This window comes from Malania oleifera, chromosome 4 (assembly GCF_029873635.1).
Source record: "Malania oleifera isolate guangnan ecotype guangnan chromosome 4, ASM2987363v1, whole genome shotgun sequence".
Lineage (NCBI taxonomy): Eukaryota > Viridiplantae > Streptophyta > Magnoliopsida > Santalales > Ximeniaceae > Malania > Malania oleifera.
Window position 1 is genome coordinate 1616205 of NC_080420.1, and position 13340 is coordinate 1629544.

The 13340-nt window shown below is 37.6% G+C and overlaps 1 protein-coding gene across 1 annotated transcript; it reads right to left on the reverse strand.

Moving 5' to 3' along the window:
* Window positions 1–549: 549 nt before the first annotated feature.
* Window positions 550–4754, reverse strand: LOC131152909 (cold shock domain-containing protein 4-like). The gene is made up of 2 exons (XM_058104864.1): window positions 4179–4754; window positions 550–603 (listed from the first exon to the last, which is right to left on the reverse strand). The coding sequence occupies exons 1-2, from the start codon at window positions 4752–4754 to the stop codon at window positions 550–552; spliced, it is 630 nt and encodes a 209-aa protein (XP_057960847.1).
* Window positions 4755–13340: the final 8586 nt, after the last annotated feature.

The window sequence follows — 13340 nt, forward strand, 5'->3', positions numbered from 1 at the left end:
TTGAGTTGACGAGAAGCATAAGTAATTACCTTTTCCCGTTGCATTAGAACACACCCGAGACCCTTCTTAGAAGCATCACTGTAGTTAAAAAATTTACGATCCCTTGACAGAATGGTCAGAGCTGGAGCAGTAACTAGCCGCTGCTTCAATTCCTGAAAACTCTACTCACACTCATAAGTCCATTTAAACTTTACATTCTTCCTCCTGATTCGTGTCAATGGACCTGATAGTTTGGAGAACCCTGCTACGAACCGTCGATAGTATCCTGCAAAACCCAGAAAACTCCTGACCTCCTGAACATTCTTTAGTCTCGACCAGTTCACTACCGCTTCTACCTTACTTGGGTCCACTGATACCCCTTTTCTGGACACTACATGCCCTAAGAATGCCACTTGCGCTAACCAGAACTAGAACATCTTAAATTTCGAAAACAATTTCTTCTCCTTAAGTACCTGAAGTTCCAACCTCAAATGAACTATATGCTCCTCGGGACTCCTCGAATAAACCAGGATGTCGTTAATGAAAATGACCACGAATTGATTTAGATACTTATGGAACACCCTGTTCATCAAGTCCATAAATGCTACATGAGCATTGGTCAGTCTGAAAGGCATAACCAGAAATTCATAGTGGCCATTCTTAGTCTGAAATGCAGTCTTCGGTACGTCCTCCAATTTCACCTTCAGCTGATGATACCTAGATCACAAATCGATCTTAAAGAAGACCTGGGTGCCCTGTAATTGGTCAAACAGATCATCAATTTTGGGTAACGGGTATCTATTCTTCACTGTCACCTTGTTAATCCCTCTGTAGTTTATGCACATCCTCATTGACCCATCCTTCTTCTTCACAAACAGCATCGGTGCTCCCCAAGGTGAAACACTTGGTCCGATGTAACCCTTATCTAGTAGCTCCTTGTGACGCCTTGATTTTCGTACAATTTTTTTTATAACAATAATAAATAATTTACATGTCATCGACAACATCCATAAATCGGCCATGTCAACAATCCTACTACCATTCATACAACCCGACCTGCATTGGGTACCTGGTAAAAAGTTATTTCATTTATACAACCTAACAGCGGAAAACGGTATATACATAGTAGTCAGACTACAATGCCTAGAGTATTAACGTACATATATATACATCACCATTACAAACTCAAAAACAACTAAACTCTAGGGGAATTACACCTCCCCTAGTCCAAAAAACTCACCCTGTGTGTTAGGGTCCCAACGTCTTATGATCACGGAGCTCTATCACCTGACCTATCTCTATTCCCTGAAAAATTTAGATAATTTGGGTGTGACACATTTCAATAAGAAGGAATAAATTATTTACAGTGTGTGGCCATATGAGTTCAGTAATAATACACTTTACTTTTCAAATCATCATTTCATCTGAGAAAATACACTGATATACACATTCTCATAATTATATAGATATACAAGACAAGTTTTTATAAGCTTTAAAACCATTTCTCAAATTCAATGATTTCCAACACATATTTACCTGCGAAGTTCTTGAGAATAGGGAAGATTACCTGCCCATACAGTTAGCTTCCTTTTGCCCTACCACGTTATGCAGTTAGGTGTGACCACATTTGATACCTATCAGGGCACTCACCTTATTCGGTAAGCCCTCAGGCGGAGAATTTCACTTCGCCTCAGTTATTTATATTATTAACTCACACGGCTTCATTTCTCAATTTTATCATTCCTTATTTCTTAGTTTCCATTCTTTCTTTCATTTATCATTTTAGCCAATTTTATCATTCTTTCACTTTCTGTTTCCATTTTACCATCTAGCTCATGAGTATCCTTGGTACCTAGTACCATCATCGCGTCTGTAACTCATGACTACCCTGAGGATCTTTCTTTTCACGCCATGCTTCCCCCCATGGTCAAGGTTGTGCGGCCCGAAGGATGGATCTAACTGTGGTTGGCTGACCCGATTAGATCAAAACATCATATCACATATTGCGTCCGTAGTACGACTGACCGGCCTATAGCCCTAATCCGAACTCAGGGGGCCCAACAATCCTACAAAATGGCACAGTTGACTGTCACGCCACACACTCTAAGAGTTTGTGTGGTTGCACTACACTACTAGCAACGGTACCGTGCTTAATATCACAACCATTCGCCAGGGTTCACTACCACATACCCGCAATCATTATGCGGTATTGTCATTTTCATCCATCATATTTCAATTCCATATTGTAATATTCATATTTCCCATTTTCACATTTCAATATTTCGATATCAATATACATCATTATTCTCATATCAGTATATCACAATTCATCTCAATATAAATGTTCTCATCATTTTCTGTGCGCATTTCATTATCTCATAATAGTATATATCGTGTTTCACGTATTTCAACATTTCTCAAAATACTCATATCAATAATTCACAAAATCTCATTTTTCAAGTAAATAATTTCTACTCACATATAAATATCATATTTTTATTATTTTCCACTAATCACATCAATCATTCTCATTTCAATATTTTCTCAGAAAATACCCATCATTGTATTTCACATTTTTCAATAAATGTCATGTGCCACACGATTTTCATCTAACATTCATAATATATTACTCATATGCCACACAATTTATCTATTATTTATATCATAATCATTTTCAGGCAAAATACCATATGCTCTTTTTCATATATTAGTTCAAACAGTAATTCTAAAAATACTATTATAATTTATTCTTCTTACTTGACTTATTGAGAGTCTCGTTAGGACCCAAATCCTACGCCCTTGGCGCCCAAAATTCAAAACCTGCAATTTACATTTTTCCTAGATTAATTAACTCATTTCCCTAAAATAATACTCATCTAACCTTTCCTAGGTTCCATATACCCCAAATTAACATTTAAACTAACATTTAACACCCCCCACTTAATTTTATGAATTATACCTGCGGGTCCCAAAATTACACCCGCGGCACTCGCCCGGGCCCTAAATTTCAGAAATCCTACTTCAACTCCAAATGCTCAATATTTTAGCATTTCTAAGTTAATACTAATTAATTAAAAATAAGCCCTTTAATAACCCCCATATCCCAAATTTGGGGTTTTGCCCACGACGACCTCACGAGAAATCTGTCCCGCTAGATTTGTAGAGAATCATCCCTAGATTCTTGTGGTGGTGTCCGATCGTCAATCGGGCTTATAATTTGTAAGAAATTAAGAAAAAAAAAAGCAAAATTGGCTTATCCCAGGAGATACGCCTACGCCGCTGCTACCATCGATCCGCTCAGGTAGAAATGACGGCAGCAGAGAATGGAGCCCAGCGGTATCTTCCGATTTTCGATCGGCCGAGAATCCGTCACGAAATTGAGGAGAGAGGGAGAGAGAACGAGGAGAGAGAGTGTCTTGCGTGCAAAAGCAGAAAAGAAGAAGAAGGGGAAAGGGGGGGGGGGCTACGACTCTGCAATTTCAAGATTCCTCTTAAAGCTTCAAAGAAGCTTCAGGTAGGTTTAGTATTATTATAATAATAATAATAATAATTAATATGAATAATAATATATTTATTAATAAAAATAAAAATAAATTTTAATTATTATTTTTTTCTTTTTCCTTTAAATTTAATTAATTAATTAATTTTTTTGGGGGGAATCACTCCACTAATCTTGTATAGTTATTTTTGGGGTTATTACGCTCCTGTAGCTGCTCCAATTTTCTCAGTTCTGAAGAAGCCATACGATATGGAGCTTTTGAAATCGGTGTCATGCTTGGAGTCAACTCTATAGCGAACTCCACCTCACGATTAGGAGGCAATCTCGGCAAGTCCGCTAGGAACACATCTAAGAACTCGCTTACTATGGGAATCTCCTCCAACTTAAGTTCTCCTCTCGGTGTTTCTTTCACAAATGCCAGGTACCCCTGACATCCCTCCAAAAGTAACCTCCTAACCTAAATAGCTGAAAGGATACGTGGTGCAGAACGCAAACATGACCCTACAAACTTGAATTCCTGCTCCCCGGGAGGCCTGAATACTACCTCTCTCCTGTGGCAATTGATGCTGGCATAACTGGCTACTAGCCAGTCCTTCCCCAAAATGATATTGAAGTCATGCATATTAAACATAATTAAATTGACTGGTAGTACTCTCCCCTGAATCTCTATTGGAAAATCCTGAATTACCCTACTATATACGACTATTGACCCTAATGGTGTAGCCATTGCTAATTCTGCATCCAATAGCTGTGCCTTTAGCCCACATAATTTAACGAATCTCGGGGAAATAAAGGAATGTGTTGCTCTTGAATCAAATAGTACAATAGCTATATTCGAAAGCATACGAATATTACCTTTCACCACATCTCTTGCGTTCTCTGCATCGCCAGGAGTTAGGGAATACACCCTCGCCTGGGTAGTACCCCTTTGATATCCACCACGTGGTGGCTGAGCGCCTCCCCAATATGGCCGCTTTGGGGGTGCATTACTCCCCGACGTGCCGCACTCACGCACCATATGCCCTGGTTTGCCACACCGGTAGCAAACGCTTGAACCCATCATGCACTTCCTTCCATTCTGCTTGCCACAAGTAGGACAAGCAAAGGAAAATGTGGTACCCTGATATGTACCACCACCAGTCTCTCGCCGCTGGCCTCCGCCACCATTATATTTCTTCCAATTTGCCTGCCTCGCACCTAAATAAGAATTGGAAGGTGTCAGCCTATTCTTCGGATTCTGGACCTCTGAATCCCCCTGCAGGCTCTCCTCTGCCATGGTGGCCTTATCCACCAGCATAGAAAAATCCTAAATATGTAATATCATTATCTGCTTTTGAATCTCCTTCTTCAGACCCCTTTCAAAATTTCAGGCTTCCCTCGCCTCATCCGGTACCATAAACTGAGCAAAGAGAGACAGCTCCATGAATCTGGCGGGATACTACTGAATTGACAGTTGCCCCTGTGTCAGAACCATGAACTCCTCCATCTTCGCGTTCCTGACAGAGGTTGGAAAGTACCGCTCAAAGAACACCTCTCTGAAACGGCTCCAAGTCATCGCCGCCGGCACTAGCCTCTACTCCTCCAACATCCTCACTGATTCGCACCATCTCTCAGCTTCTCTAGTCAACTTAAACGTCACATAGAGCACCTTCTGCTTATTTGTGCAACGTAGAGCAGCCAAGATCTTCTCGATCTCCTGAATCAAATTCTCTGCTCGGATCGGGTCTGTACTCCCCGCGAAGGTAGTAGGCTTCAGTCTTGTGAACTGATCAATAGAACCTCTCAGCTCAGCCGTGGGACGGTCCTGCCCTCTAGAACTCCGCATGTCCTCTGCCATAAATTGCTGAGCAAAGTCACGAAGTACCACCGTAGTATCACTGCCAGCCTCATGGCCAGCCCCCTCACTGCTACTGCCACCAGCATTTGCAGTATTATCCTTAGACTCCATCTTGAAGACATAATTTAGAAAATTGTTTAGAATCTTAGTACATTACATATCTGATACAACTACGATACTATAAGACCCATTTTAATAAACCAAATCCCCTAATGACCACGTACTCTGCCAACTTAATACCCTCACTCTAACTCAAGTTTCGCCCCTCTGCTCAGAAACAAAACCGTCAATGGATTGCTGTGATTTTCTGAACCCGTCAACTAATCCAGAAAAACATAGAAGTCCGCCAATGGATTTCTGTCGGCTTACAAAGAAAAACTCAAAATTCCTATCATACCCATTCCTATCCTTATCCTACTCTAACTCCTATACTCTGGTAAGATATCTTAACCTCGTCTAACCAAGTCTACAAGACCTAACAACCTAATTAGCTTTGATACCAACTGTAGCGCCCCGACCCTCTACTTGGGCCTAGAGTGCCACTAAACATACATAACATACATACCTCAAATACCATATACATACAACCTGCCCAAATAAGGGAAAAACAAGTGTTCCATACTAAACTGCATAAACATACACAGCGGAAAATAGACATCTTCTAATAAAACTTACCAAAGTTTCTAACTGTTTCTCATTTACATCCATACATAACTGAAAACATAATATGCTATGTATTACAATCCCTAAAAGTGTCTAATATCTCACCAGCTCTGACAAGGACTGTCTACTATCCAAACTTAACCCGGCAGGATGCTAGGCTCGATCCCTCGGAAGACCTGAAACAACATTTGTATGCTAGGGTGAGACACCTCTCAGTAAGACAGATTATATTATTATCAGTGTGTGGCTAGCATGCGATTTCACGTGTACATATACTGCTAACATTTAAATACATTTAATTATAAATTTAAAACTGTATTGCTCTATAAATTGAAAATATATACTGTTGGCTCAATATAGCCCTTTCTATAGTAAATATGCCCATATATGCCTAGAAGATACAATTGGTTTGTAGGACTAGCATCATCACGCCATCAGATACACGTGTGACATGCTTCCCCCCATGATGAGTTGTGTGGCCCGGAGGCTGGACCTAGCAAACAGTCGACTGACTAATGCTAAGTTAAACATACAGTAGTACAATGGTGCCTACTCAATCTCTACTCGAAGGCCACCCTAAGGCTAAGTCATCCAAAATTATTCCGTTGGATAGGGCCTCGGAATCTCTTCGTCGGGGAGTACTTTACCCAGGCCACCAGTCGTCTTTCCCATCCACACTCTATCTGAGATGTGTGGTTGCACCCCTACATATATATAACTACGGTACCGTGCTTTTACCATGAGATCATCATAACAGGGCTCTACTATCATATATGACAATTTATATCATATAAAACTGTAATCGTCATTCATTTCATAAAATTGTAATATAACATAATCTGTACATAATTCTGTGAAAACATCTGCTAGATACTAACTCAGTAAAAATCGGCGTATCATTTCTGTCATAACTGGCTCGATAAAAATCAGCATTTCATAAAGTTAGCATTTAGCCATCACATCTCATCTCTTCTCTTGGCATATAGCCATCATATCTCACATCTCGGCTTATAGTCGTTACAGTTCAGTATTATACAAAACCTACTCATTTGATGCCAATTAAAAATATACTCATGCCACACAAGTTTTTATCTAGTAACTCATACATAACTCATCTGCTTAAGAACATAAATACTTATGCTAAAACTGGGGTATGAATATCTCCAGGTCTTTATTTTACTAAATATAAATATGTAGTTAAATACGGGAAAAATGGAGATAATCAACCCTACCGTCTTTGGTTGATTTTAAAATAATTCTATGGTTTGAAATAACAATTTTCAAATTGGTGAAAATGTTCAGAAAGTCCAATACTATATTTTAAAAATATCATATTTAGATTTAAACGGTTGGTTGTGAAAATAAAGTTGCTTAACCAAACCCTAGGCCCGGAAACCCTAGAAAAGTCGTAATTGGTTATCTAAAAACCGTTTTAACATTTCATTCCGTTAGAACTCATAAATATAACTGACATAATATAATCCCCTTACCTATTTTCTGAAAAACACCTGAGATGCTCGAAAATTGAACCCTATCTTTTTCCTGAAATCAAGAATCCACTTCGTTAGACTTGTAGATATTCGCTCCCTGATCTCGTGGTAACTTCCGATCGTTGAAACGGGCAACGAATGGGGAAAGATTGAAGAGAGAGGGAGTGTGGGTGCAGGTTCTAGAGAGAGAGATTGAGATATTTTGATTTCTTAACAATGAAGCAATTGAAAATATTTTTATAGACCCCTTAACCCAGTCAAATTCGTTGACGAAATGGGACCTCGTTGACGAACTACAGAAGGTCGTTCATCTACGAAAGAAGGGCCTCGTTGATGAACCCTAAGCCTGATATTTTTTGGACGTTCTGGACCTCTTCGTCGACAAAGCTCTAAATTTCGGTGACGAACCTCAGAAGGGCCTTCTTCGACGAGAACATGGACTTCGTCGACGAAGCCTACTGAAATCCCTTTTTTCCTTTTCTTTTTTAATTTAGTTATTTTCCTAGTTCGGGTCTCTACATTTCATGTGATGTTTAGGGACCTAAATTCAATCAATGGTCATTGAAAGTTAACCCTAAAAATCCAACATCGGTTGACCGATCCCTAAGGTCGTTCTACGGTTCTATGATCCCCTATGGTCAATCTTTGGTCTTATCTGACCAAATAACCATATCATGTAGATGCATGCATTATTATAGATCAAATAATAAAAATAATGCAATTACAATAAGAAATAGATGTCTTCTTCATCTTTTTACTCTCTTGACATCATGGAATGCACTTGATCGTATAAGCTCTAAGTCCTACAAGCTTCCATTGTCGTTTCCTTATGTGTGTGTTAAATTAATGGACTTGTTCACATGCTAAATACACACATAAGAAATATGTACTTTGTCAGCATCAAAACAGGGATCAGATTCAAAAATTCAAAAAATTGGTTTTGAAGTCAAAACAAGGACAAAAATTATTTTTGGAATGAAAAACTCCAAAACAAATTTTTTTAAATTGCTCTCATGTTTCTTCCATCGAATTGATGAACACTTTTCTTGATCAATAAATTCTCATCTTAAACAATGTTTAACATGAAAGTTATGGGATTTTATCGTAGTTTTCTTTTGAGACCAAGAAAGTCTCATTTGAAGTTTTTAGAAAAAGTAATACCCAAAATACTGAAAAGTGTTCGCAATAGAAAATTCCCTTCATGTTTCTTCCGTCTCATTAATTAGTGTTTTTTTCAATCCATAACTTCTTATCTTAAAAGGTGTTCAACATGAAAGTTGTGGGATTTTCACTCTAATTGATCGAATCTTCACTCTAGTCGACTGGAACTCGTGAATTTGAAGCCCTAGTCAACTGGACTTCTCGGGAAAGCGTCCCAACAGCCAAAAAATGGCTAATTTTTCAAAATAAACAACTTTTTTCTTCCCCAATGGCCATATAACGGCTAGTTTTGGGTTTTGGCTATAAATACAAGCCTAAACAACTTGGAAAATATTTTTAAAAAATCCCCTTTGGGAGTATTCATGATTATTCTTTAATTCTTTCTCATTTTTATACTCCATTTTTGAACATCATATTTATATTTCTCCTACTCCTTCATTTTGAAAATTCTTTTTGGGAGAAAATTTTGGGGTTATAAAAGTAAGCCTTGAGCATATATCAATTTCATATTTCTTGCTTGAAGGGGTTCTTGTTCTTGAGATTCCAAAGGTCCAAGCTTGAAGAAATTATTTTCAAATTTCTCCTACTCTTCTTCTTGAAAATATTTTTGGGAAAACCTTTTTAAAGGGGTTCTTGCAAGGCTTGAGAATATACTTTCATTCATATTTATATTGCTTGAAAGCTCATTGCATTTGATTTTATCAAAAGGTCATTCTTGAGCCAGATCATTTTTTATATTTATCATTCTGGGCAAAAATCATTTTGAGAGTTCAACCCTAGCTTCTCCTTTATTTTTGAATATTCTTTTTGAGAATATCCTTGGGTTATTGAAGAGAACCTTGAGCATATATTCATTATATATATACTTGCTTGACAGGCTTCACACATTTCATATCTCAAAGATTATTTGAGAAAAATCATTTCCATACTCTCATTCATTTATTTGAAAAATATTCTTGAGAGGATTACCCAACTCTATTGAGCTTTATTTATAAAATCATTTGAGAGTACATTTAGATTTTAAACATGTACAAATCAGCTTGTTATAGGCATTGTCTATTGTACAAAAAATTCATTTTTCATTTGCCTTTGCGGTTCAGATTGTGAACCATGACCATGTGCGGGTATAACACTTGGAGAGGAGGGCTCCATCCTATTGAAGGAGTGTCAAGAAAGGGGACATAACTTGGAGAGGTTGGTCCTCCTAGAAGGACTAATTTACTAAGCGTGGTGTATCGCTTAGAGAGGAGGGCTCCATCCTATTTGAAGGAGCGTGTAATGCCTTTGCTCTGTCCGGTTAAGTGAGCAAGTTTAGTTGAATCCTTGGGCTGTTTGCTGAAGGCGAGAATGTAGGTGGGTATAACTAAACCTCGTTAAAATATCGGTCTCATTTTCTCTTCCCTACTCTATTTAAATTCCGCACTTTAATTTCCACACGTGTATGATTGGTTTTATATTGTTGTGCTTAATTTACATACTTATTTCATTTTATTTAATTGGGATATTGTTTGGTGAATCTGTTGAATTAATTTCCAGAAGTTTTAAAAGTCCAATTCACCCACCTTTTGGGATTACACCATTCCTCACTTGGTATTAGAGCAATACCAAATTATTCTCAATTGGTATCAGAGCCTCGTTGCAATAAGTTTAACCGCTTTTTATACAAAGATTGCATGACTCGTAATGGTGTATCCCCATTTTTTGAGGGTCAATCCTTTACAACTCCTCCACAGTTTTATGGTTTAGATTTTACCGTTTGGAAATTGAAAATAAGTATTTTTGTAAAATCAGTTAATAGGAGGTTTCGGAAAGTGATTGCTAAAGGGAACTTTGTGCCTCTGAAAATTGTTGATAACATAGAAATTCCCAAAATTGAAAATGAATTTAATGAGCATTATTTTAGTTTAATGCAAGACAATTGCAATGCCATGAATATGTTATATCGTGGTTTAAATTCTAATATTTTTCATAAGATCATGACTTGTACAAGTGTGAAAGAAATATGGGAAGCTTGAGAGAATGCTTATGGAGAGACCAAGAAAGAGAAGGTCGCCACTCCGTGTAATTCAAGCTTCAAAGATCAAGAAGGAGAAAAACAGTGCTTCATAACACTAACTGATGATGAGGTACATCACTCTCCTTCTACTTTATTAAATGATTCTATTAGCCCTAGTGGCTAAGGTTTTTCATTCTAGTTTGTTTTGATGATAACAACTCATTTAGTGATTCTTAGGATAACTGATATTTTTCCTAAAGTTCAGTTCAGATAAACAAGACAATATCAAAGCAAGCATAAGGATCAGACAAACCTTGATGAAACAATGAGCAAAAGCATACACAAGAAATACTCCAGGCATGACCTATCGAAGTCCACATAAAGTTTTATATATATAATGATTTGTGTGTGAGGTAGGAAATTCCTATAACTCTTGTTGCAAACGATGGTGGTCAGAATATTTAGCAAGAGTTGAGCAATTGCATCTGCATAATAGTTTATAAGACATCATTAACAAACTTAATAAGTTTTCAAATATACCTTTTCAAGATATCCTATACTCAAAGAAAATTTTATAAGGACAAGTTTTTAAACAAGATTAGTATTTTAATATCTCACAAACTTGGTCCTTATTTTGTTTAAACAATGGTTAAAGCACCCAAAGGAAATAGATCAAATCAAGTGCTTAGATGGTTTTCTAAAAAGGTTCTGGCCTACAGAAAATCCTCGACGGTTTAGGAGAGCCCAAAAAAAACCATTGACGATTTGGGCCAAAATAGGGCCATCCTACAAAAAACCGTTGACAGTTTAGGAAAGCTTAGAAAAACCGTTGACGATTTTGTACGGAGGTAGACTATAACTAATGTGCTAAAACGACTAGTTTTTGATTTGTCCTACCTCAATAAATGCCCAATGGCTAGTTCGTCTTCTTGGCCATAAATATGCCCCTTTAGCATTTTAGCATTCATTAAATACATTGATTGAAGCATTTGGTTGTTGAGATAATTAGTGAAGCATTCATTCTAGTTTTCTACTTGCTCAAAACTCTTTTGTTACTTATTCTTAGTTACACATCTTTTGCAACAGAGAGTAGTGCGAGGTTTACACTTGTATTATCAGCTCAAGAAGGAGCATTCCATACTATATCAACTTGCTTTCAAATTGTTGTATTTGGAGGTTCGTGGTGAATCGTTGGAAGGTGGTTCTAGGTAAACACCTTATTGTTGCTCTTGGTGAGCAGCTGGGATAGGGTCCCGTCATTGTAAAGGCTACTCCAGCTTGAAAGGAGATTGAATAGTGGATTTGGGAATTCTTGACTTGGTGCTAAGGTGTGGATGTAGGCTTGGAGCCGAACCACATTAAATCGTTGTGTTGAGCTTCTCACTCCCTCATCTTGTTACTTGTTGTGATTATTTGTTTTGTCATTTATTGTGATATTTTTTCACTTGCTTCTTGCCAAAGTTGTTATTTTGTAGCAATATTAATTGTTCGCGAAAACGTCTATTCACCCCCCCTCTAGATGCACACTAGGGTCGACAAGTGGTATCAAAGCTAGTCACTAGACCTTCGGAGTAACATCTAGAGCGCAAAAATCAAATAGCAGACATGTTTGCCCAAGGACAATCTGTTGACCGTCCACCAAAATTTAGTAGAAGCAATTATCTGGCATCGAAAGACTGAATGACAATCTTCATCCAAGCATACAACTTGAAAATGTGGAATGTGATCACCGAAGGAGACTACATATTTAAAGATGTCAAAGGTGAGCTTATACCAATCAGGAAGCTGTCAAACGCCGACTCAAAGTTGATTCAACTAAATTTCAAAACAAAAAATCTTCTCTATTGTGCTGTAAGTGATGAAGAGTACAACCGTATTTGTGGATGCAACACCACAAAGGAGATATGGGAAAAACTCCAGGTAACGTATGAAGGTACGTCTCAAGTTAAAAAGTCAAAAAATTATATATTAGTTAAAGAATATGAAATGTTTGAAATGGAAGAAGGTGAGTCAATTACTTCCATGTTTACATGATTTACACATATAAAGAATGACTTGAAAGCACTTGGTAGGGAATACTCTATGGAAGACAATGTGCAGAAAGTGCTTTGTTCATTGCCTGAGTTGTGGCATGCAAAGTCTACGAAAATTGAAGAAGCAAAGGACCTATCTATGGTCACTCTTGATGAACTCATTGGGTCTCTTATAACTTATGAGATCAAGAAGAAGAATGCTACAACTAAAGTAGAAAATCCAAAAAAGACAATGGATATGGCTTTAAAGATAGCAAGCAAAAAGAAAATTATGGAAGAAGAAGAGAACGACAATGATGAAGAAATAGCTCTCAACACTTGAAGATTAGAAGATTTTTATTGAACAAAAAGGTCGGTAAGCAAAAGGACAAAGGGTAATAGAGCATAAGGTGCTTCAATTGCAAGAAGCCCAGACACTGTATGGCTGAATGTCCCCAATTCAAAAAGGGCAACAATCAACAAGGGGATAAAAAGAAATACAAGGCCATGAATGCAACCAAGTGGGATGAGCTCGATGGAATCTCTATCGACGGAGAAAACGAAGAAGAAGTTGCAAACTTTTGTTTCATGGCAGATGAAAAAGGTAAATTCCGATGACGATTACTCTCCTTTATATGATGAGTTAGAAGAAACTTGTAGAAAACTTTTTAATGAATTAATTGAAACTAAAAAGAGAAATAAA

Excerpts from the sequence above, each read along its gene's own strand:
- LOC131152909 (XM_058104864.1), bottom strand. The coding sequence starts at position 4,754 with ATGGCAGAGGAGAGCCTGCAGGGGGATTCAGAGGTCCAGAATCCGAAG. Across the intron at positions 604-4,178 it reads CACCATTAGGGTCAATAGTC|ACTGACCAATGCTCATGTAG; the intron begins GTATATAGTAGG and ends TATGCCTTTCAG.